Raw genomic sequence first — 23,160 nt, 5'->3', positions numbered from 1 at the left:
AACCCTTTATTTTCACATGAAATGAGAGAACAAGATAAAAGTAACAAATTTAGTTTTTTTTTTAAATTCCAATATTAAAAATTTTGCTCATAACTTTTGCAAAAAAACCATTTTCACAAATAAATTTTGAAAAAAAAAAACAAAATCAAAGTTTTCGCGAACGGTTTTTGCAAAAATCAATTTTCAGAAAAAAAAAATTAAATTAATTTGCTAAAACCATTTTCAGAAAAAAATTACATTATTTTGTGAAAACAAATAGTGAAATTAAGCACCAAGACAACTATAAAATTTTGAAATGGAAAAAAAGGGCTTTTATACAATTTAAAATTTAATTCTTTTTCATGTTAAATCAGAAAACAAGATAAAAGAAACAATTTTTGTTTTTAAAAGAAAATTCTAATATCAAATTGTGTATGAAAATTTACAATTTTATCTCAAATATAGTTGTAAATATGAGACTGATGAAAATTTTAAATATAAATTTGTGAAATCATAATTTAGATGTTAGGCAAGGGAAAAAAAACTGAAATTGATTCATACTTTTCGGATTAAATTTTGGATGATAGAAAAATGAACAAAAAAAACTAAAGTTGATTTAAGAAATTACCTTTCTTTGTTAAATCGACCGTAAAAAAACTGAAGTTGGTTTGCTTCCTTCAAAAGTGGTTGATACGGCTGTGGTTAGATGCTTACTGCTTTGTTTAATACTTGAAAAGGCTTATTTTCTTATTGTATAGTGTATAGTTTGATGAACTAGGTTCCTTGAAAATATAATTCGTAGATTTGTAGTGAGAGGAGAGAGAAAATGAATAGCAAAAGTAGTGGAATTATACTGATGTTGCCAAGTAGTGGAAAAGGTAGTGAAATTTTTTTGTTGAAATTCTAGAAGGATGTGCCTACAGGCTACAGCACGTCACTCAAAATTTTGGATTTCAAATACAAGTGTGGATCAAAGTATAAATTAGCCAAATTTAAATATAATGGGTTTTCAAATACAAGTGTAGATCAAAGTATAAATTAGCCAAATTATAATATTGTTGCATTGGAAATTCAACATAACAGATAATATGGACTCAATTTTTCTTTTGTTCAATAGAGATAAGTTTAACTAAGGGAGTAATACTGTAATGCTACTTAAATGCAAGAGTTAATGACTCAAAAGTAACAAAATGTAGAAGGAGTACTATTTGATTGTGTTTCAAAGAATCTTATTCACAAAATGGATGTGACCGTAAAATACTAACTTGCATTTTCTTTTTGTTTACTAATTAGTAATAATTAGGCCTAAAAATATCATCGCACGCATCGCGTGCATAAAAAGCTAGTATGGCTATATTACTACATCCAGTACTCTGTTTTCTCCTCATCTAGAGCTCTCCCGAAAGAGCAATGAGTTAAATAAATAGCATTAATAAATGTACATCTATGTGTATAGAAAAAAATTATACATCTATAAACAATGAGGCTAGGATAGTATATTATAGTTTATTAATGGCTTACTTCATTTTGAGGTCAGTCTCATACATTACAACAATTTCAATGACTAAAAGTTATGGTCTCAAAAAGAAACAGTTATAATTTGATACATCTCCTAGTATATATCTGTATTTATTATGATTTGGTAACTGAATTAGGTTTAATGATAAAAAAATTGATAATTGTTATTAAGGGTACATCCGTACATGGTGAATTATCAAGAAATTGAAGAGTATATGGTGAATTTTGAAAATATCCAGGGTATATGGTGGAAGAAAAAATTTGTCGGGAGTAATATGACGAAAAATCCATTATTTTATTTGCAGAGCAGTTAAGATCTCATATTTCACTTAATTATCCACCCATTTAAAACTCTATAAATAAGCATAAAATTTAACATTGGATACACTATGTGCTATTCAACTTATACAAATTATTATAATAGACGGTCTAATTTTGATATAAAATCAGACAACTTAAGTCTACATTCTCTTAACAAACTCATTCTATTTCTCTCTAACCCAACACTATTTCTAGGTATCTTGCACCATCGTAGTCATATCTTCTCTTCTCCTTCCTTTATTTTAGGGTTGACAATCGGTTCGGGTCGGGTCAGTTTCAAGCTGACCTAATTTATATTTCAGGCTACTTACCCCTGACCCAAACCCGACCTGGGTTATATTTCAGGTCGAAAACCTCAACCCAAACCGGACCTTATATTTTCCGGATTGACACTAAACCAACCAAAAATAACCTGAAATAAAAATCTAAATATCCAATGATAAAAAAACTACCAACTTAATTCAGAAAGATATTGTACATGTAACATGTTTAAGTTTCAACATTCAAAGGTGGAATTTTCGGGTTGAAGTGAGTTGGGATTGGCCCAATATTATAACCCAACCAACTAAGGGCTAACCTAACATAATATAAGTTATTTTTAAATCTCATTTCAGTTTATTTTCAGGTTCAAAATGTCAACCTGAATCTAACCCATTATATTTTCAGGTCGGGTTGGGTCGACCCATTTTTTTTTCAGGTCGAAAATTTGAACCCGAACCCGGAATTTTCAGGTCAGTTTTTGCCAGCCTTACTTTATTTCCCTTTTGAATCTCGAGTTACAACAAATATTTTTAGAAATAGTCTGACAGTTTTACGAAATGGATCAAACTAGTCACTAAATGGATTAAACTAGTCACTAAATAAATTAAAGAATATGATTACTGAATATATTAAATTGGTTCCAAAATGAATTAAAATAGTCACTAAATAAATTAAAGTAGTCATTATGTTCAAAAAGGTATCTGTTATCTTCTTAATATTGGTCTTGAGCCGTACCTATTCTTAAATTAAAAGTAGACAATCTCTTATAAAACCTGTTAAACTTATACACCAATAACTATCATGAACATTCATGAATCATGACCATAAGTTCCAAGAAATTGTTCATGATCATGTCCAATCGTCACTATGCAATTCCATAAAAATAGCTGTTGTCTATATATCTCATTATTTTCTCATTATTCATCATTTCCAAATAAAACAAGGTGAATAAGATAAATTCAATTAATCAAAGCATCATGAAATTTCCATGTCCAGTCAAAAGAGTCCTCCTTTTACACCAATGAGGTCAAACAATATCATCCCATCAAATCTCAATTATGCAAATTCTCTACAACATACAAATATAGACTAGGAAAGATCTGCTATAACAGATCACATGTTTTTACTGTCTGTGTAATTTTAGCAAAACTGAAGAATTTTCTCTTTTCCCTCTTTTCTTTTATAAATGGTCAAAAATTACCTTCTTTTACTTCCTTACATCACCATTTATCTTCTCCCCAATTTTAATTTTTACCTGCTATTTAGTAATAAATAATTTCAAACAATATGAAATATGATACATTCTGACATTATAGTCTGCTATATTATCATGAGCTAATATAATTTTGGATCAGCAACAATAGCAGATATTACCAGAAAAATTCTCCAGAACTTGTTGGCCAATTTTGTGCAAAAAAATTCTCTTTTTGTTCTTCTTCATGTTCAAATTTTCTCTCTCTTACACAATTTTTTTATTTTTTCATATTTCTGCTTCTTATCAATAGCATGCTATTTTGAATTTAGTACGACCTCTTTGTGTGTATGACGTCTCTCTCTTTATTCTCTCTCCTTGTCCATGTTCATTGACTGAAAATTACTGTTACAAATACTTAAGCTAATCTTATACTAATTAATAATTTGATAAAATAACAAAGCAAAGTTTAAATTTGTATTAGTGATAGTTTTTTTTGAGCAGGTATTCACCACCGATAAGGGTAAAGGGCGCGGTCACTAATCTCTTTCCATTCCTAAAGGTCGAGGATCGAACCCCCGACCAATTGGTCAAGGGTTGTGAGCAACCACTATGCCAAGACCACTTGGTTTTGTATTACTAATAGGACATAATCATCTAGAACATACAAGTAAAAGAATGAGATTTCTTTTTTAAAAAAAGAATCCTCTACCAAAAAAATATAGTTTTAGAATTTGGTGTTGTAACATAAGATATATTTGACCTAAATAGTAAATATTGATATTTGATCATTGTTTGATCTCTCTCAAGCCTATTATATATGATTGGTGTCTTCGAATTTTTGTTGGGTTGGAGTAATTTATTACGAATTTCATGCGTTTCTAAATATATGCAATGTCTACATACTATTCATTGTGCTGCTTTATTTGTTCTTTATTATCTTTAATTATGTAAATGTAAAAATTACAAAAAGTTCATATTATGAAAGTATGCATTATTAAGACGAATCACATAAGACAATATTTGATTACATTTTTTTTCTTGTACATTTATGAGAGAATATGAAATAAGGTCGATGGATGAATAATATCGTGTTATTACTATGCAAATGTTGCATGTTTTTAGATACGGATTAAGGAATTAATTATTTGAAAACATCTATACTCTTTTTCCAACTTTTAACAATAAATGAACAAGATTGACATGATGAATTATTACACTATAATATACATTAACTAATACAATGTAAGATAGATAACAAGAAATTAAGTTACATTTAACCTTAAAGAGATCAAACATACAATATAATTATTCTCAGAAAGAGTTAATTAGTTACATATCATAATAATATGCTCATCATCATAATTCATATATATATAAAGAAGAAACATATTACCACAAACTATATTAAAACTCATCTAAAGTACTAAAAAAACGACAATAATATTAGTACGTAGTATATATGATCAACATACTCTTATATATAGATATATGATTATCCATGGTATAACATTTGAAGGTTAGTAATACTTGCCTAATAAGTATAATTAGTTTAATAAGTAGTACTAAAATAGTGTGCAATAATATCTCGGTCTAACTTTTTCCCTTAAATTAGAGCCAAAGTGCACCAGCCTCTTTAAGGAGAGGAACAAGGGATCCATTTATGTGAGAAGCCATAAGAGATTCAATCCCTCCTAAAAACTTGCCTCCAACATATATGGCTGGCAGCGGCTGATGCTGACCGGAAAGCTGGTATAGCACAGCCTGAATCTCGCCATTACTGCCGCTTTTCGAGTCGAGTTCGATGACAGTTGGCCCTACGCCGAGGCTAAACAGAAGGCGTTTCGCGACGTGACACATACAACAATCGTTTAAGCTGAATACCACCACTGCACTTCCGCCTACAACCGCCTTCACTTTGTCGTACATCATCATCATCATTTCATTGTCTTCATTATTCCCATTCTTGTTATTTGCATTCTCATCTTCTTTGTCTTTGTTCATTCCTATTTCACTCACCATTTTCATCATGTTATTTACTGTTTTTCTCTCTTTAAATTATCTCTCTTGTTGGGTGATGAATGAAGACACAATAGGGCTTTTTATAGAGAACATAAACAGTAGGTTTTTTTTTTTTTTGGTTAAAAGGCAAGTATCTCATAACATAATTAGGCCCAGTTAGGGTTTAAAGTACCCATTACAATCCAAGATAAATAATTCATTACAGACATTAGGGGGAAGGGGTAAGCTTCTCAATACATTAACCTCGCTATCACTCGTTCGACACTTTTTTGCAAGACAATCCGCAACTTGATTTTCCTCACGCTTCACGAACACGAACCGGACATCCATGAACATCTGCTTGTACTCCCTACATGCACTCATAGCATAAGCATATAAATCAGAAGTTTCTTTCTCATGGTTTAATAATGTAACAATCTCCTGACAATCCGAACAGATCATGATATGTCTACAGTTAGTACCAGCGGCCATTTCCATACCATGAAGTATTGCAAGCAATTCAGACATTTTGGCATCTAAGGAATAAATTCTTTTTTGGTACCCAGCCACCCAGTTACCCGTTCTCGTACGTAAACAGCCTGCAATTCCTGCAGGAACCTTAGGGGAGATAAATGAAGCGTCAGTGTGAAGTACCATCCAGTTATGTGGAAGGGAGGCAATTGGGGAGGGAGAATGGGTGAGACTTGTTGTTTTGGCCAAATTAGGCACCAGGGCCCTGAATTCATGTGCCGCAGCACATGCTCTTTGCAGTATTTGTGCGGGAGGAGGGATGGGGGTGCTTTCGAATAAGAATTTGTTGCGGGTCGTCCAAGCACCATAACATATGAAGGAGAAGAGAGTGTTCCAAGGAATACCTCTGAACAGTTCAGGATTGGACAGGTTCTTAGAAAACCACTCTTCAGTTTCAGTGTTCTCTAGGAATGTTTCAAAGGGGATTAAATTCCAAACCTCTCTAATGTTGTCACAATCTCTCAAGACATGTAGAATATCTTCTTCAGAGGAGTCACACAAATTACAAATCGGGTTGGGGACAATTTTCCTATTAAACAGAAGTTTCTGCGTGGGGATTCTATCATGCCAGATTAACCAATGAAAGATTTTTATTTTGGGAGGATGGTGGTTACCCCAGACCCAAGCCGTACTTCTTTTAGTGACATTTTGTTTTACGACCACATTTTGGAAAGCCCGCTTTAAAGAGAAGTTATCATTTACCACAAGGGAGGAGAAGGGAGTATCTGTATCATTCGATGGACGCCACTGAAAACTTTGGATGTTATTTATAACAAAGTCGGGGAGGTCTAATGTGAATGTGACACCGTCCCACTCCCCCGTATTCCAAACTCTTCTAACACTGACATCAGATTCCTTTTCAGACAAGGGCCCAACAACATACTGACGTAAAGGACCAAGACCAAGCCAATCATCTTCCCAAAAGGCTGCTACTAGACCATTTCCTAGCTTCCATTGACAACTACCCTCAAGGATATGCCATCCTTTCCCAATACTCTGCCATACATGAGACCCATTTTTAAATTTTGTGATTCCGGTATTCTTGACGTATTTTGATGAGATACATTCCTGTGCAAGGTTGGAGGGGCCTTGACACATTTTCCAGCCTAATTTAGCCATCAGGGAATAATTCAGTGTACGGTGATTCCTGATTCCGAGCCCCCCTAGCTTTTTGGGTAAGAAGGTGTCCTCTTTGGAAACCAGATGCATGCGATTTCTCCCCTCAGTCTCTCCCCACAGGAAGTTGTTACAAATCCTATCTAGTTCAGCCAGGCTAGCTACGGGAAACATGGTAGCCTGCATATAGTAGCTAGGGATTGTATTCAAGGTTGAAGAGATAAGAATTAGTCTTCCCGCCCTAGATAAGAAATTCGTTTTCCAAGAGGCTAGCCTTTGCCTCACTTTGTCAACTACAAATTGCACATCTCTTTTCTTTGGACGTTTGTAGTATGTCAACATAAACAGTAGGTGTGTAGTATGTACTTCTATTTGTTGGTAAGACTTAAGGGTTTGTCAATATGTTATGTTATTAATCTTAGGGGTAGAGAGGTAATTTCATATATTATCTAATTTTTTTTAGGTAAGATGAATATCAATTGCACAGGTGGGGGAAATTAGGGATCTTGCTTTGCAAGTTGCAAGAACTGAAGTCTTGTCATAAGGATGGAAGGAGGACCTCTAACCAAATACGTCAATCTTGATTTTTATTTCATAAGTTTTAAATGATTGACCAATTATTATTATTTTTCATTAACTTTTACAAGTAATTGAACTTACGCATATCTTTGTCCAACTTTTTGTACCACTTATATGTGTCTCTCAATATTATTGGTCCAGATCATTATTAGAGGTAAATAAATTTCTAAATTTAAGAAAATAAATAAGACAAAGAATAATTAACGTCGACAAATAAAATTAACATAGGTAATGATATAAAAAAGTAGAACATAGAATTTAGACTCATTCTTTCGAGTTTAAATAGACAAATGCAATAACTATCTAGTCCTTTGATGATCCATTACAAGTTGAATGAAATAATTTGACTTCTAGTCTTCTACAATATTCATTTACTTAATAAAATTAATTATACAATTTTTTTACCAACATATATATATAAAAGCAAATGTTTGTATATTCATTTTTTCTGGTAAGAAAGAATAGTTGCATAAAAGCATAGATTGACAACCTAGATTTATTATATTTTAAAATATCAACTTTTTATAATTTTGCCAATATACTATATTTTTCAAGTCGTGGAGTTGCAATTTTGAAAGTCAAATTATGGTGATTAAATTGGGAAAAGAGGGTGTCTGGATTTAGTAAAACAAAATTAAAATCCTACTATTATAACCACACGAATAAGAAGTTAAATATTACATCAATCTGTTCCTTTTTAATAGTTACACTTACACTTTTTACGCGTGCCAATGCACTACTTTGAGCCTTTATATCTCTAATTTTGTATTTGTAAAAAATATAAAAAGTCGATATTCTAAAAATACACATCGAAACAAATCAAACAAGACTCGCATGACTATATTTTCTCTTAACCATAAATAACAATTGATAGTCAAAGGAAAATTTGTGAATAATATCAAAAGTGAAAATATAACTATTAAAAAAGAAACGGAGATAGTACTGCGTTATAATTATTCTATATTTAGTAGCTAGTATAGCATTCAACGACGTACTTTTGACAGTCTCAAATGATTTTGCTTATACTACTTGTTGAACAACTTTTTAAATAAATAGACTTTTGATCTCTAGGTAATACGAACACATTATACAATTTATAGAAAAGAGTTTTTTTTTTTATAAAGAAAGAAAATTAGGGTAGCCCCTAACATAGGACCAACCTAACGATGATCATGGAGTTCAAACCAACGATGAGGAGACCGCATCGAGTGACGACCCTTGTTAGCCAGAAAGTCCGCAGCTTAATTTGCTTCATGGAAACAGAAAGGAAATAGAAATAGAATGGAAAGCCCTACTAACCATCCCTGCATCAGAAATACTATACTTATTATTTATTCGTCATATACATTTAATTTACTAAATTAATTAGAGGCCAATAGGTCATGTAGTACGGAGATAAGGAGTGATGAGCAAAAATAGCAGCAGCTTCTTTAAAAGCAAAGCATGCCTTTTGCAGCCCAGGCTACTTCTGTGGCTTCAGGTTTCCTACATGCAGTTGTACTACTACTACATATGGTGCTTGTCTTTCTCTCTCTTTCTTTGCAGTTTGCAGTACATAAAAGAAAGAAGAGATGCATCATCCACATATCATGACCTTTGTCCCTTACTCCACTCATCTCGACACTTGGAACTTTTAATAACTAATCTCCCGGCCAACCTCTTTTATGGGGTCCACTTTTTTTATGTTTTAACTGTATCTCGGAAACGGTACAAAGTGCAAAGAAGGGGAGAGTTAGAGGAGGAGATTCGAACCTGTTGTGATGTTCATTTACTCACCTTAAAACAATTCTTTTAGTTTTTTTTATCATTTCCTAAAACACTTGGACTTTGATTTGAACCCAACCTTTGATTGGAAATTGCTATGGGTAATTGGTGTGTTGCATTAATTACCCTTTGTTAGACCTTGACATGGACCGAACCTGTTTACGGGCTCGTCCCGCGGGCTTGGGAAAATGACGGGTCGGGCTCGAGGTCGTGAGTGGCGGTCGTGTCGTGACGGGATTGAGATTTCCAAATTTTGTCAACGGTCCGTCCCAGGTCCACGGCCCAATGAGACATTAAACAATAAAAATGTGTGCTTCAAGACTCGAACACATAACCTCTCATTTGATATGCTAATGCAATAACCAACTACACTACATTACTCCGGTGATCTTTAATGCACGTTGGTAAATAATTTGGGCCATAAAACTAACCTAGTCGTCCCTTATTTTCCCCTTAGAATCTATAACTAATACATATAAATTTAGAAAATAACTCGTCAATCTTGTCGAATGGATAAAACTAATCACTAAATAGATTAAATTAGTCACTAAATCGTCTAAATGGAGTAAAGAATGTGAGAATTAAATAAATTAAAATATTAACAATGTGTATAGGATTCAAACACATGACCTTTGAAATGAAATGTGAAAGTTTTACCACTAATCCACTACAATGTCAATGCTTAATGTTTCAAAGGAACATATAATAAATTAAAGTCTTATAATTAAATGTAATTATAATAAAGACATATACAAGTTTTTTGATTTCTAACACTTTTATTAGTTAAGTAATAATATTATCTTACTCCAATTCTATTGATATTGTTATTCTTATCCCAATTTCTGTTTTTTTTTTATAAATAACTTATTATGTCATAACGTCAAATTTTCCAACTTTGCACCCGGCAAAATATTACGAAAAACTAATAAAACTGATTAAGAATTATAATATATTTGATAATTGTAATTGACCTTGGCATCGTCCGATCGAAAATACTAGTCTTCTTTTTAATATAGGGTCTAGACTAGAGATGGCAGTGGCGTGGGTAATGAACCCTATCCGGATCCGTGGATCCATATCCATTTTTGACGGATGTGGATCCTCAAACTTTGGACCCTATGGATCCGGGTAGGATTTAGATCTTCCTTGAAAAAAACAGATGTGGATCGGGTCCTAAATTATTACCCAGATCCAGATCCGTTTACCCATTTTTATAATATTATTATAATTTAGTATTATATTTTGATAATGTTATAATATTTGTTATTACATGTAAAACGGATTTTCATTTGAATTTCAGATTATTATCCTAATTATGTGTGATTTTTGTGCGAATTTACAGGATAATTAAGTTCGAAAATTGGGTTGATAACTGAACAGTTTGATAATTGAATAGTTGCAATGATTAATTATTTTTCAAAATTTAAATAATTTTTTTGATTGATATTAGATGACTTTATTATTTAAAATCTTTAATTATTGTGAAAATTAACCTAGTTTGAAGACAATAGGCAAGGATTTGTTTAGGACCCGGATCCATAGAATCCATACGGATCTGGAACCTCGTTTTTATTACCCAGTGGATCCCGGTAGGATATGGATTCTTGCCTAAAAAACGAATCTGGATCTAGATAATAGAGGACCCTGTGCAGATCCTACTCATTGCCATCTATAGTCTAAACTATTAGCTAATTCTAAATTAGAAGGACTTAAGTAGGCAATTTATCACAAAATTAAATGTTTTATTTTTAATTCTGGGTGCAAAAGAGGGAAAGACCAACAGGAGATAGTGCTAGATAGAACTAGCAAACTTGTTCACAACCAAAATCAAGTTTGGGAGAACCATGCTCCGTCGGAGGTGGCTCCTTATGTGCTTATGGACAATTTGTCCCTACATTAATATAGCTTGGCTTTTCCCCTCAAAAAAAAAAAAAAAAGATAGAACTAGCAAAAGCGGCTGTGGCTCAAATTCTTACACGAGGAACAATGAACACGCATCGTTTTGATAATCCCACAAAATTCCCACAAAATTCTAAGTATAACGAACCCAAAAAATAAAATAAAACATATAAAGTTTCAAGCTTTTTTCGCTGTTGAAGGTTCATCAATGGAGGTTTTTAGAGCCACTAATCCTTTGTCTTGGACTACTTCCATCTCTAAACCCCCTTCCTTTCAATTCTCCCCCAATTCCCAGGTTTAATTTTTTTTTGTACTCTCTTTAAATTTCATACAATTTCAACCCTTTTCTTGGTTTAATTTTTGTCAAACTTTTACAGGGTTTTGAGGCCAGAAAATTTAGTCTAGTATGTCTCAGCAAAGAAAATGGGTCTGACCCTTCTTCTAAGGTGCTGCATTTCTCATAAATCTTCAATTACAAGTTAATAGTTTTCACTGATTTTGGTTGCTTTTGCTTCATGATTTGTGATAGATATTGTATTGGCTTACGTTTTGTGTTCAAATGATGTGAATTGTGATGTTTCTTACTTTCTTCATATATGGTTATTGTACATTGTGGTAATTTAAACCTATTAGGACTAGATTTTATTTAAGATGACATTTTGATTGTATATTAACATGACATTTTACTTTCACTGATTTTGGTTGCTTTTGCTTCATGATTTTTGATAGATATGGTATTGGCTTATGTTTTGTGTTCGAATGATGTGAATTTATGATGTTTCTTTCTTTCTTCATCTATGGTTTCTGTACATTGTGGTAGTTTCAACTTAATAGGACTACATTTTGGTTTAAGGTGATATTTTTTTAGACGAAACTTTGTATGAATTTTGGTAAGGAGTAGTTTTTATAGCTTATGTTTTGCAGATAAATTTCATTGGTTTTTCTTTTTGTTTTACCGTTATAGGACAATCAGATGGTTGTATCAATAACGGGGGCTACTGGGTTTATTGGTAGGCGTTTGGTTCAAAGATTACACGCAGGTAATCAAGTGAATTCGAGTTTATTCGTTGATACTTGTGATGATGCTTGTATTATAACTTCTAACATGTTTGAGTTGAATTTAATTGTTTAGGGTGTTATAGTTGGACATTTCATTGTTTGATATTTTTGGAAGTAGGGTGTTATTATTGTCATTTTTGCATGACTAATGAGTGTCAATAAAATGGAGCAAGTTTAGGTTTGGCATTAATATATGTTTGCAGTAGTGATTATTTCGATAAGTAGACCTTGACTATGGATTATTTACCTTAAACACACAAGTAAGTGACTATATTCTAGTATCGTGTAGAATTATATTCACAGTGCATAGAGTTTAGTAAGCACAACTATGAACTATGTATTATCGATTTTTTATGACGATTTAGAACTCATATGATGTTAATGTTCTCAAAGGTGTCAGATATAGACATATTATGCTGGGTGATGGTGACAGATTCTGTAATCTAGCAACTGATCTCAGAGAAAGATGAGGGAAAGAGAAAGAGAGATTTAGTGAGAGAATCAGAAAGTATTTCTCGTTTCTTAGAATGAATCATTACAATGAAAGAGAAGAACAGAATTTATACAAGGGATAGTTAGAGTTCTGAGCCGACTAGAATCTGTAAGATTGTAACTAACTACTGCTGATGCGGCAAGCTACAGCCCATCAGCATCAGTCTGCAATAGATGGTTATGAGTTGTACACCTGTACTTGTTGGGCCTGAATTCTTCTCTGTTTTTACTTCAGATAAACATCAAATTCGTGTCTTGACGCGATCCAGATCTCAAGCTCAGCTTATATTTCCCGGTAAGAAGGTAATGTGAGTACTTATATCATATACTAAATGCATCTTCACAGCTTTTGAATATGAATCTTAGAATTTCCTTCAGTTATAAATAGCATAATTTGTACATCTTAATCTAATTAAATATAACTGATCAAATTCTGACGGTTTACATTTAACCCTGTTTTTCATGTTTCCGTCTACAGTCAACAAGTTCCCAGGCATTGTGGTTGCAGAGGAATCAGAGTGGAAAGACAACATTCGAGGTTCAAATGCTGTCGTAAACTTGGCTGGAACGCCTATCAGTACAAGGTGGTCATCAGAGGTACTATTGCTAGCTTTGGTGCACCCTAAAATGCTTCTGTTTCAGAGTCCTCTCATTTGCAAGTATGATATGAATTCATATGATACAATGATATTCCTCTTCATAATGGAATACCTTTATATTTCTTCAATTATAAAAGTGAAAAGAGGATTTTAAAAAAAATATTTCATCAGTGTATGAGTTGTCACCCCGAAAGTCTTGAATTGAGTTTTATGATCGCGTGTTTTTTGTTAAATGCAACATAAAATCTGTTTCCAGAATCTTGCCAAGTAGTGCCCCTACTGGGCCTAATCCATATGGCTATAAAACCAGTAACTGTGAGAGAATGCTCCCAGGGAAAATATATGCTGATTCAAAGCCAAAAAATAATCTCTGGCTTCGTCCAGAGTAATACATGGTGGCCACAAATATTATTATCTTGGATGATCAGTTGCTGTTGGGTCAAGCAATAAGCTGTTTTTCGTTCTAAGTGCTTGTTTGGTAACATGAAAAGTGTAGATACAGGGGTAGTGGAAAACTGTAGAGCTGCTTGGTTGACATACACAAAAGAAGTTACACTTCCTAGGAAGTTCTACGTCCCACAAGATGGAGGAATTGACTTACCTAGCTCCCCCCTCCCCAGTGGGTACGTAGAACTTCCGATATGAATTTTACTCCCCACACTCAACCAAAGAACTTTTACACTTTCATGAAATGAAACTTCCTAAGAAGTTACATGTCCTACATTGAAACGAACACTAAATCTCAGCTAAGTGTTCGTTTGTAATTTTAAATGAGCAATTTATGCTTCTAGTTGGGCTAACCAAGCACCAGATTTATGCAGTAATGCGATCTTCTTGTTACTAATAATTTGGTTATTGTTGTCTTCAGAACCCAAAATTGTTGATTGCAGTTTAATTTCCATTCTATGACAGATTAAAAAAGATATCAAGGAAAGCAGAATCAAGGTCACTTCTAAGGTTATTCTCAATTCTTCATGAGTATCAATAGCTTCATATTGTGATTACTTTTCTCTTGATAATCGACAGAGAAAGAACTTTTCAGAGTGCCTTCTGTTCAGGTGTCTGATAGATTATTTACTTCCACTGACTAGTGGCATTCACTTTTTTTATGAAGGTTGTTGAGCTAATAAATGACTTGCAAGCTGACACTCGGCCTTCTGTTCTGATCAGTGCAACAGCAGTTGGTTATTATGGTCAGTCTAATGAGCCTTACTTGGCATGCCCGTAAATTTAGCATCTTCACTGTGCTTCATATAGTGTGTTAATTATTTTTTTACTCTAAATACTTTTAAATTTCCAGGTACAAGTGAGACGCGAGTGTTTGATGAGAAAAGTCCGTCAGGAAATGATTACTTGGCTGAGGTGAATATTAGAACATTCATTTAGCTCATGCCCTTAAGTATAGATTTAGATTTTTCAAAATGCAGCTGATCCTATCCATTTGGCGTCTTGATTCTTGAAGCATGATATTTTAATTGTCTTTTGATTATTCGTGCTTTGTCCTTTGGTTGTTCAATGACACAGGCACACAGCCTAGGATCCCATGGGTTGGTTCTAGCCATCTTCAGATGTTGCAGTATATTATGATTCTGAAAGCACGTGACTGCTTTCTGAATCCCTTTTCCATTATAACAAAATTCAACATAAGTTGAACCACCCTAAGAATAACCTGATTGTTGGCAGTATTCCAGGTCCAGCATAGCTGGTTCTCGAGTCTTTTAGGGTCGATCCTTAAAGGCTTTCCTACACTTAAACAAGAATTCGCCATGCTACTCAATTATATTTTATAAGTGTGAGCTAAACCTATTTGATTGAGCTCCTGTCATGAGGCAAGCAAGAGAAGCTTCTCTGAGCATCTGGCTGTGGGGGTTTAAGTGTTTTTTTGTGCTTCTAGTATAGGTTGCCATGTCTATGTTCTATGTGTGCGTGTGCGTGCGTGTGTGTGTAGTGCGTGCGCAGGCGGGAGGGAGTGCGGGCATGCGTGCGTGGGTGTGTGTGTGGGTGTGTGTGAGGGGGGGGGGGTTAGAAGCCTTTTTTAATTATAAAAATATCTGAGCACCTCATGGTGCTTGTTAACCTCAGGATAATGAAAGTGCATCCTCCTCTGTAATTTTCATGCTACTTTGTGTATGCAGTAAATGTATGTGTGTGAAAAGACCTTTCAGCCCCCTCTTGTAATCCTCAGGATGTGTTGGTTATTCTTTTTGACATAATAGTTCCTAATCTTGATAAACTATTCTTCAGGTTTGTCGAGAATGGGAAGCCTCAGCAGTGAAAGTCAGCAAAGATGTAAGACTATTACGTATTCGCATTGGCGTGGTTCTTGGGAAAGATGGAGGTGCTCTAGGTACTCGTTGGTTGCAAACTCATAGTGCCATGTTTTGCTTCTAATTGAAATCTTAAAAGCCTCCTTACGTGTCCAACTTCGAGATGTCAACAGTATTAAGTCATTTAATCTGATTTTTTCAATTGGAAGAGTTACAATTTATACTATGAGTTACATCACTCAAACTTAGGTATTTTTGGCAAGAACAAGTATTGTCCAAGTGTCCGAATCTTATATTTATGTAAAATTTTATGAAGAGTTTGAGTAACGTAGGCTCTAGGCTCTGAGTCCTTCATAAACTTAAAGAGCATTGTTCTAGTCTATCTTTTCACTTTGCATCAAGCCTTAGTAAATTGTTGATGTAATACTCATCCCCATTTATGTCTTTTCTTGTGTTCTCTGCAGCCAAGATGATCCCCCTATTTATGATGTTTGCTGGTGGACCTATAGGGACTGGAAAACAATGGTATTAAGCTAATATCTTCTGTCTTCACTCCCTTGGCTTTATTTTCACTTTTTAGAGGGCTATATCCTCATTAGTCTGTTTTCTATCTTTTGTTTTAGGTTTTCCTGGATACACTTAGATGACATTGTAAATCTGATATACGAAGCTCTCCTAAATCCGGCTTATGAAGGTATAATTCTTTGGTAGCTACTCTTACCTTATGTGCTGTAAGAATTAAAACTTTTTTAAATATCAAAATAATGAATGTTGTCAATTAAACTTCAGGCGTTATCAATGGAACTGCTCCGAACCCTGTTAGACTGGGAGAAATGTGTGAAAATCTGGGAAATGCCATGGGCCGACCCTCATGGCTGCCAGTGCCAGACTTCGCACTCAAGGCAGTTCTTGGAGAAGGAGCTATCGTGGTAAGTATTTGCTTCCTAGTGTTGTGTGTTCGTCTGTAAAGAAATAACTTTGCTTCCTCCTTTCTAGTGGCTGGTGTTTATTCATGAAGAAAAAAGCTAAAAACAGAGAAAATGTTTTAACACTGAACAAGAGAGAAAAATTGGTCTGGGATCACACCGCGTGATTTGTTCTTCATTTAGCCTTTTGCGTCTGTAAAGAAAAAGGACAAGAACTAATAACTCATCATATTGCTTGTGGCCCTTCTCACAGGTTTTGGAAGGGCAGAAGGTGCTTCCAACTAGAGCCAAGGAGTTAGGCTTCCGATTCAAGTATCCATACATAAAGGATGCTCTAAAAACTATTTTATCATCATAGAAGTATGAAAAATTCCTGATTAGAAACTGGTTATTCTTTAAATTTTTTTCTTTTTGGTGAATGTGCAAGAACCATGAAGAATTTTGCTTCACTTGTATAGTACAGGCAGAGAATTGGGTGTCTATGATGTAGTTCGCCTCGTCGTTGATTGATGAACACTTGATATGGGGGCCAAGTGCTGTGTCAAGCAGAAAACTTTTTGCCAGTAATTGAAGGAGGAAGTGTGAATTGATTTTTGCTCCTTCCTTTTGAGCAGCCTTGTTTCTCATAACTTATCTACATTGGGGTTACTTGTTTGAAATATCACCTCTACTTGAAAGATATATTCTTATTGGTAAGCTTGATTGAACAGGCATATAATTTTGTATTGCAAGATGACAAATCTACAATGATGCTAAATGATTGAGAATGAAGATGGCATCTTACATCTCTTTTCTGACATGTTGTTTACAAGAATAATTCATGTACATTTTTTTTTACTTTCTTTAATAAGATAAGAATAATCCACATTGGTAAGTTAATTATCAAAAAAGAAAAAAAACCATATGGGTAAGTCTTCTCTAAACCTTATAAAAATTGACTTGATATAATTATATGAACTAGCCTTTTGACCCGTGCATTAGTTTTTTATTTATTAGATATAATAAAAAATATTGCTTGAGTATTTTGTTTCCCGAGTACAAATTCTTGAATGAGACTTTTGTACAATAAATTGTTGTAAGGTGGATGAAACATTTTGTGTTAAATGACCATTTTAAGGTATAATTAGAAGTGAGCATTTAGTATATTAACAATTTTTATCTAAGACGATAGAAGCGTAAATAAATTATCCAATTGGGTAATTGATTTCAAAGTATTACTTATACCCATCCAATTAAGTAAATGTACTACAATAAACGATTTCCTATGTATTTATTTTATCTTACTTGCTTTCCTTGTCAAGATGTATTTTTTTTTATCTTCCTACTTTGTGTAAGTTCTATTGACTATCAATCTAGAAATAATAGCAAACAATAATAGAACAACAAATAACAAAGCATGAAAGAACACACAAGAACTTTTACGTGGAAACTCAAGAACTGGGAGGAAAAAACCACGAATATGCACTAGGAATCGATGAATATTCAAGAAAGATTACAAAAGCGCTCAAGAACTCTCTCTATAGCTTTTTCTCTCTCTAATATGTGAATAATGATGAATAATACAATAAAAGGCGTATTAGGGCACCTAATTATACCCCCCTCGAGAAAACCGCGTTTTCGGAACGAAAACCGCGTAAAAACAGCCCCACCCGATCGGGTCGGGCGACCCACGGCCGGTCGGGCACTTAAAGTCAAAGTAAAATGTGCCTCGGGCCCAACCGGTCGAAGACACGCCCGAGTCGTAATACGGTGTCTCGCCCGTTCAGGCGAACTGGCCCGATTACATCGGGTGATGCTCAAAACAGGCTGCTGATGATTTTGTTGCGGCCCCGATCGGGCAAAAATCCCAGCCTTCGTTAAAACAACCATAACTTTCTCGTTTCTCAGCGTAATTGGGCATATGACCTATCATTGGAAAGCTCTCGGAACAAGTTATCACCTTCAATTTGAATCACCTCAAAATCATTTATATATTGAAAGATATGTGAATTCAAAGTCAGCCTTATGTCCCAAATGACGTTTTCCTTCTACGCAACCTCATCTCCACACCCATACACCTCCATGAGCTCCATATCACGCCATATACCCAACACTTTGAATATTTGCTTTTTGAATATAATTATATCCCACTTTTATCCTCTTACTAGTATTATGACCCGTGCATAACGCACGGGAGTATTTATTGTTTTATTACATATTTAAAGGAAGTCACATAATAACATTGACTCAACTTCCCATATTACACAAAATCATAAAACATAAAGTATGAATGGTGATGAACAAAAATTACAAATGAAATTTCCAAATCAATTTATATGTATGTGAACACTTCCTTGTAAACTACATTTAGCGTATTTGCACGCAAACAATGTTCTTCATCCAACAAAAAGATCTTGAGACCTTTTTTGCTTGTAACTCTGGAAACGACAATATAAAATTGTCCATGGCTGAAAACAGGTATCGAAAGATACATGCCTACATGAGACAGAGTTTGTCCTTGACTTTTATTTTTGGTCATAGTAAAAAAATCATTAATTAAAAGAAATAGTCCTCTTGAAATCCGACAGAAAATTTAGTGAAGTCAGACGGGATTAGTGTCATTCTTTGGATAAATATTTTTTCTCCGACATTGCTTCCGAAAATAATAGTAACTTCCCGTGCATCGTGCATACTGCACGGGAAATGTTTTTCTTATAAATTGAAAATTTTAAGAAGTTTGTCCTAAAGTCATGGTGGTGAATACTAACTTGTGATTTAAGATTTCATAATCATGTATTGAGATTATTTTAGAAAATGACTTATAACCCGTGTCCTTAGGCTGATGTAGTTAATGTCATGTTGGATCACATGACCCACCTATATTTTTTTAAGAAAGTTGATAGAATTAGTATATGCTCTGTCTATTGCTTTCCATATAGTCTAAGATAAAATCACAATTCACACCACCAATAACACTCAGCCATACGTCGGTTTCAGCAACCACTTATGGAAGTCTTATTCTACCTTCTTGCACACCGATGCATCATATTTGGCCACCCACTGGTAGCTGCCCACTTAGTCATGATTTTAAATTTATACCCGTGCAACTGCATGGGGATTTTTTATTTTTATAAATTTAGATTTTATGTTATTTCCCCCAAAATCAGGGTGAAAATATTTAACTCGTTCATCTATCAAATAGATGATAAAAAGTTAGTTAGGAATAAAAAATAAGTATATACATAAATGTAAATTTTAATTTGCTATTAGACCTGTGCAAATTAACGGGAAATTTTGTTCCATAAATTTAAGATTTATGTTGTTTTTCCTAAATCGTTGTAGAAATAGTATCTTGTGATTAAAAGTTTTATAATCATGTATTTATTTACTTTTAAAATGGCTTATGACCCGTGTGTTTATAGTTGATGTAGTTAATATCATTGTGGATCACATGACCCATTATTAATCTTATAAAAAAATTGATTGAATTTTTTCGTTTATGGCCTACTACTTCATTTAAAGAATAGATTAGATCACACAATTTGACCATATCTCGTACTCAACCATTGAGCCACTTTTGTTCTCGCTACCTACAATCCCTCTCACCTCCATATCTTGCTGCCTTGCACCACCATTACATTAGGCCACCCATTGGACACCATTGTTTGCAATAATATGCATTTGTCTTTTTTCCATTCACTTTGCATACATTTTTTTAGTTGATTTTGTAATTTGTTGATGGATTTTTGTTAATTTGCAAGGAGGTAATGTATTCTACTGAGTCTAATTGATAAAATTAATTAGAAAAGTTTATATGGGTGTGGTGAAGAACTTCAAGTTGTGGTACCAATGTACCCATTGGCTTAAAATTAGCTAATCTGTAATTTTATATTTGAAAACTCGTATTTTGAGTATCTTGTATTAGTTCGACTTTGTGGTTTTTTAAATAACAAATTTTTTTATGAATATGGTTTAAATCTCGAAAAATTGGATCGGAGTATTACTTCTAGAGTGAAATTTTTATGAAGTTTTGAATCATGCATAAATCATTGATTGACATTTTGTGGTGGACGGTGGTTACCACCAGCTGTAAAATCCTGGATCCGCCATTAAATATGTTATACAATTTTGACTTATGACTTATTTCGAATAATAAGTACAATACTCTCACATATTATTTTCTTAATATATATTATTTAACTGATCACCTAATTAGGTCCTAACTTTATTTAGCTTAATTGTTGCCTATCTTTTCTCTTGTTGAGATTCAAAGAGTTCCCAATAATATTGTTTAGCTGACATGGCATATATGTGGCAAAGAAATCAAGCTGCATGAAAAATATCTTTTTTTTTTTTTTTGCAAAATGGCTCGTGATCACGTATCAACATATGATAGATCCTTATAAGTTTTAATTCCTGTAAATGAATTATTCAGAAATATAAGTTATATTTTAAAAAATAAAGTTGATATGTAAAATCAACTCCCTAAAACACATACATAAATTATATTATCGTACTGATTGTTTCCTTTTTAGTCAATAAGCAATACGTCAATTATATCATGTATGCAAATTATTTCCTTGATTGACAGAAGCTGCATAAGCAAGTTATGATTTTTTTTTTTTGCATAATTTGGAACTTGGCTTTGCTCAATAAACGAAGTTCAATCTATATGATGATACATCCTTTCCTGGCTTTGCTCATTATATCATATAGATTGAACTTCATATATACATCCTTCTAGAGTTGAATTCTCCCGTTAAGTAGTACATTTTGATTTTCGAACATTATAGTAAAATTTATTATTAACTAATATGTTACGTCCCAATCATCATATAGATTATAACATAATTTTGGATAATATAAAATCCTTGGTACTAAAAAGGCAAGATCGCGTGTACAATAATATAATCGAGATTATTATTTTTGTTAGATTTAGTTTATAATCACATAAGTAGGAATTATATGCTTTCCTAATGCCTCATATGGATAAAGGCCAATTTTAAAATATTATTATACTTTATTTATGATAAAGATAAATATCATAGAATATCGTATAAATGTACCGATTAAATTATACTCAATTGTTTTTACATTATTCTATCATGACTTCAAAATAATTATTTTGAGTTCATATGTAATACAAATAATTTACTCAAAGGATCTCCTTGTGTCTCTCTTACTTTATCTACAGTTTCTGCCAATCTCTATAACTATACGAAACACATAGAATATCTGTAAGAAAACTGACATATATGTGGTAAATTGTTCCTTCCTTGCTAGCAATCAAAGGAATTTGAAAACCTTTCACGTTATTTTGTCAATATAAGCTTCATTTTTTCCTAGTAGGACGTTGAGATATTTATTTTGACAATACCTCATTTAGTTTTACACATAATGCCGCAAGAAGAGAAAAGTTTATAGTTAATACGTCGAACCATTTATTAGATTCTCTAACATTATAGTTCAACCTATCTAATGAAAAAATACTGGCTTAACCCATTGCTTCATTAAGAGTTGAGGACTGAGGTTCAGATAAAATGACAATTTGCACTATTACATGCACTCAATCTTAATCGAATTTATTTGAACAAAATTATCCGAATTGATTAGACCTTATTTTATGAGTCTTTTTCTGAACTGACTTTTTCTGAACTTACCCAGACTTATTAATTTTCATTAGATTTTATGTGAACTTATATGAATTTGACTGAATTTATTAATTTTTTTTGTTTTTAATAAGGAATAAAAAAAATAGAATGGTACTCTATCGTATTGTGTACCACTTTGGCTGTTTTTTATTTTAGTTTGTCGAACAATTTATTAGATTCTCTAACACTCTAGTTCAACTTATCTAATGAAAAAATATTCGCTTAACCCATTACTACATTAAGGGCCTGTTCTCCCCAGCTTATTTTCAGTTCAGTTCAGTTCAGCTCAGCTCCAATAAGGGCCTGTTCTCTTCGGCATAAAACAGCTGAACTGAACTGAACTGAACTTATCAAAGCTGAACTGAACTGAACTGAACTTATCGGAGCTGAACTGAACTGAACTGAACTTATCAGAGCTGAACTGAACTGAACTGAACTGAACTGAACTGAACTGAACTGAATTGAATTGAATTGAATTGAATTAAATTGAATTGAATTATATTACATTGAAATAAATTGAATGTAATAAATATATAAATAATATTTTAAACAATAATAATATGAATATTAAATAATAATTATAATGATAAGTAATAATAATGAATAATAATATAGTATTTTGAATATTTTTAAATGATAGTTATAAATAAATAATATTAATAATCATAAATTAATAATAATAATAATAATAATAATTAATGATAGTAATGATAATTAATAATAATTATTTTATATTATTTGTATTAATATATTAATACTTGACGATGATATATAATAACAATAATATCTAAGAAGTAAATTAATATTACTATTTTAATAATTAGATTTAATAATTTAAAAATATTTAGTAATAAAAATAATGATTGGGTTGGATCGCGAAAATTACATCATAAACCGTCTTGACGCGATTTGATTGGTTTATGGGCTAAAAAAAGTGGTTTATTTGTGCTTTGACCTAAACCATGTTCCTCCTAATAATAATAGTAATAATAATTAGTAAAGCTACAATAAAAAAATATATAGAAA

At 32.9% G+C, this 23,160-nt stretch overlaps 2 protein-coding genes across 3 annotated transcripts; one reads left to right on the top strand and one right to left on the bottom strand.

Moving 5' to 3' along the window:
• Positions 1 to 4,882: 4,882 nt before the first annotated feature.
• On the bottom strand, positions 4,883 to 5,293 carry LOC104904997 (glutaredoxin-C9). The gene has a single exon (XM_010693438.2). The coding sequence runs from the start codon at positions 5,291 to 5,293 to the stop codon at positions 4,883 to 4,885; it is 411 nt and encodes a 136-aa protein (XP_010691740.2).
• A 5,915-nt stretch (positions 5,294 to 11,208) lies between these two features.
• Positions 11,209 to 17,117, top strand: LOC104904249 (epimerase family protein SDR39U1 homolog, chloroplastic). 2 transcript variants are annotated; one of them, XM_010692450.4, is made up of 14 exons: positions 11,209 to 11,456; positions 11,539 to 11,607; positions 12,126 to 12,201; positions 12,948 to 13,007; positions 13,191 to 13,309; positions 14,224 to 14,268; positions 14,426 to 14,504; positions 14,612 to 14,673; positions 15,556 to 15,658; positions 16,043 to 16,103; positions 16,202 to 16,272; positions 16,368 to 16,507; positions 16,758 to 16,864; positions 16,968 to 17,117. In XM_010692450.4, exons 1-13 carry the CDS (start codon positions 11,370 to 11,372, stop codon positions 16,860 to 16,862), a joined length of 1,077 nt encoding a protein of 358 aa, XP_010690752.1. In that variant the 5' UTR covers positions 11,209 to 11,369; the 3' UTR covers positions 16,863 to 16,864; positions 16,968 to 17,117. The 2 variants fall into 2 exon arrangements, with proteins under 2 accessions (XP_010690752.1, XP_019107102.1); XM_019251557.3 differs by having other exon boundaries at positions 16,963 to 17,117.
• The last annotated feature ends 6,043 nt before the right edge of the window (positions 17,118 to 23,160 follow it).

This window comes from Beta vulgaris, chromosome 9, assembly GCF_026745355.1.
Source record: "Beta vulgaris subsp. vulgaris cultivar EL10 chromosome 9, EL10.2, whole genome shotgun sequence".
NCBI classification, from domain to species: Eukaryota; Viridiplantae; Streptophyta; class Magnoliopsida; order Caryophyllales; family Amaranthaceae; genus Beta; species Beta vulgaris.
This window is presented reverse-complemented; position numbering and strand designations above follow the sequence as displayed.

Bases quoted from the DNA above. Each gene is read 5' to 3' on its own strand.
- LOC104904249 (XM_010692450.4), top strand. From the start codon at position 11,370: ATGGAGGTTTTTAGAGCCACTAATCCTTTGTCTTGGACTACTTCCATC. The intron at 14,674-15,555 runs GTGAATATTAGA...ACTATTCTTCAG, and splicing joins GAAATGATTACTTGGCTGAG to GTTTGTCGAGAATGGGAAGC. The intron at 16,104-16,201 runs GTATTAAGCTAA...CTTTTGTTTTAG, and splicing joins ATAGGGACTGGAAAACAATG to GTTTTCCTGGATACACTTAG.
- LOC104904997 (XM_010693438.2), bottom strand. From the start codon at position 5,293: ATGGTGAGTGAAATAGGAATGAACAAAGACAAAGAAGATGAGAATGCA.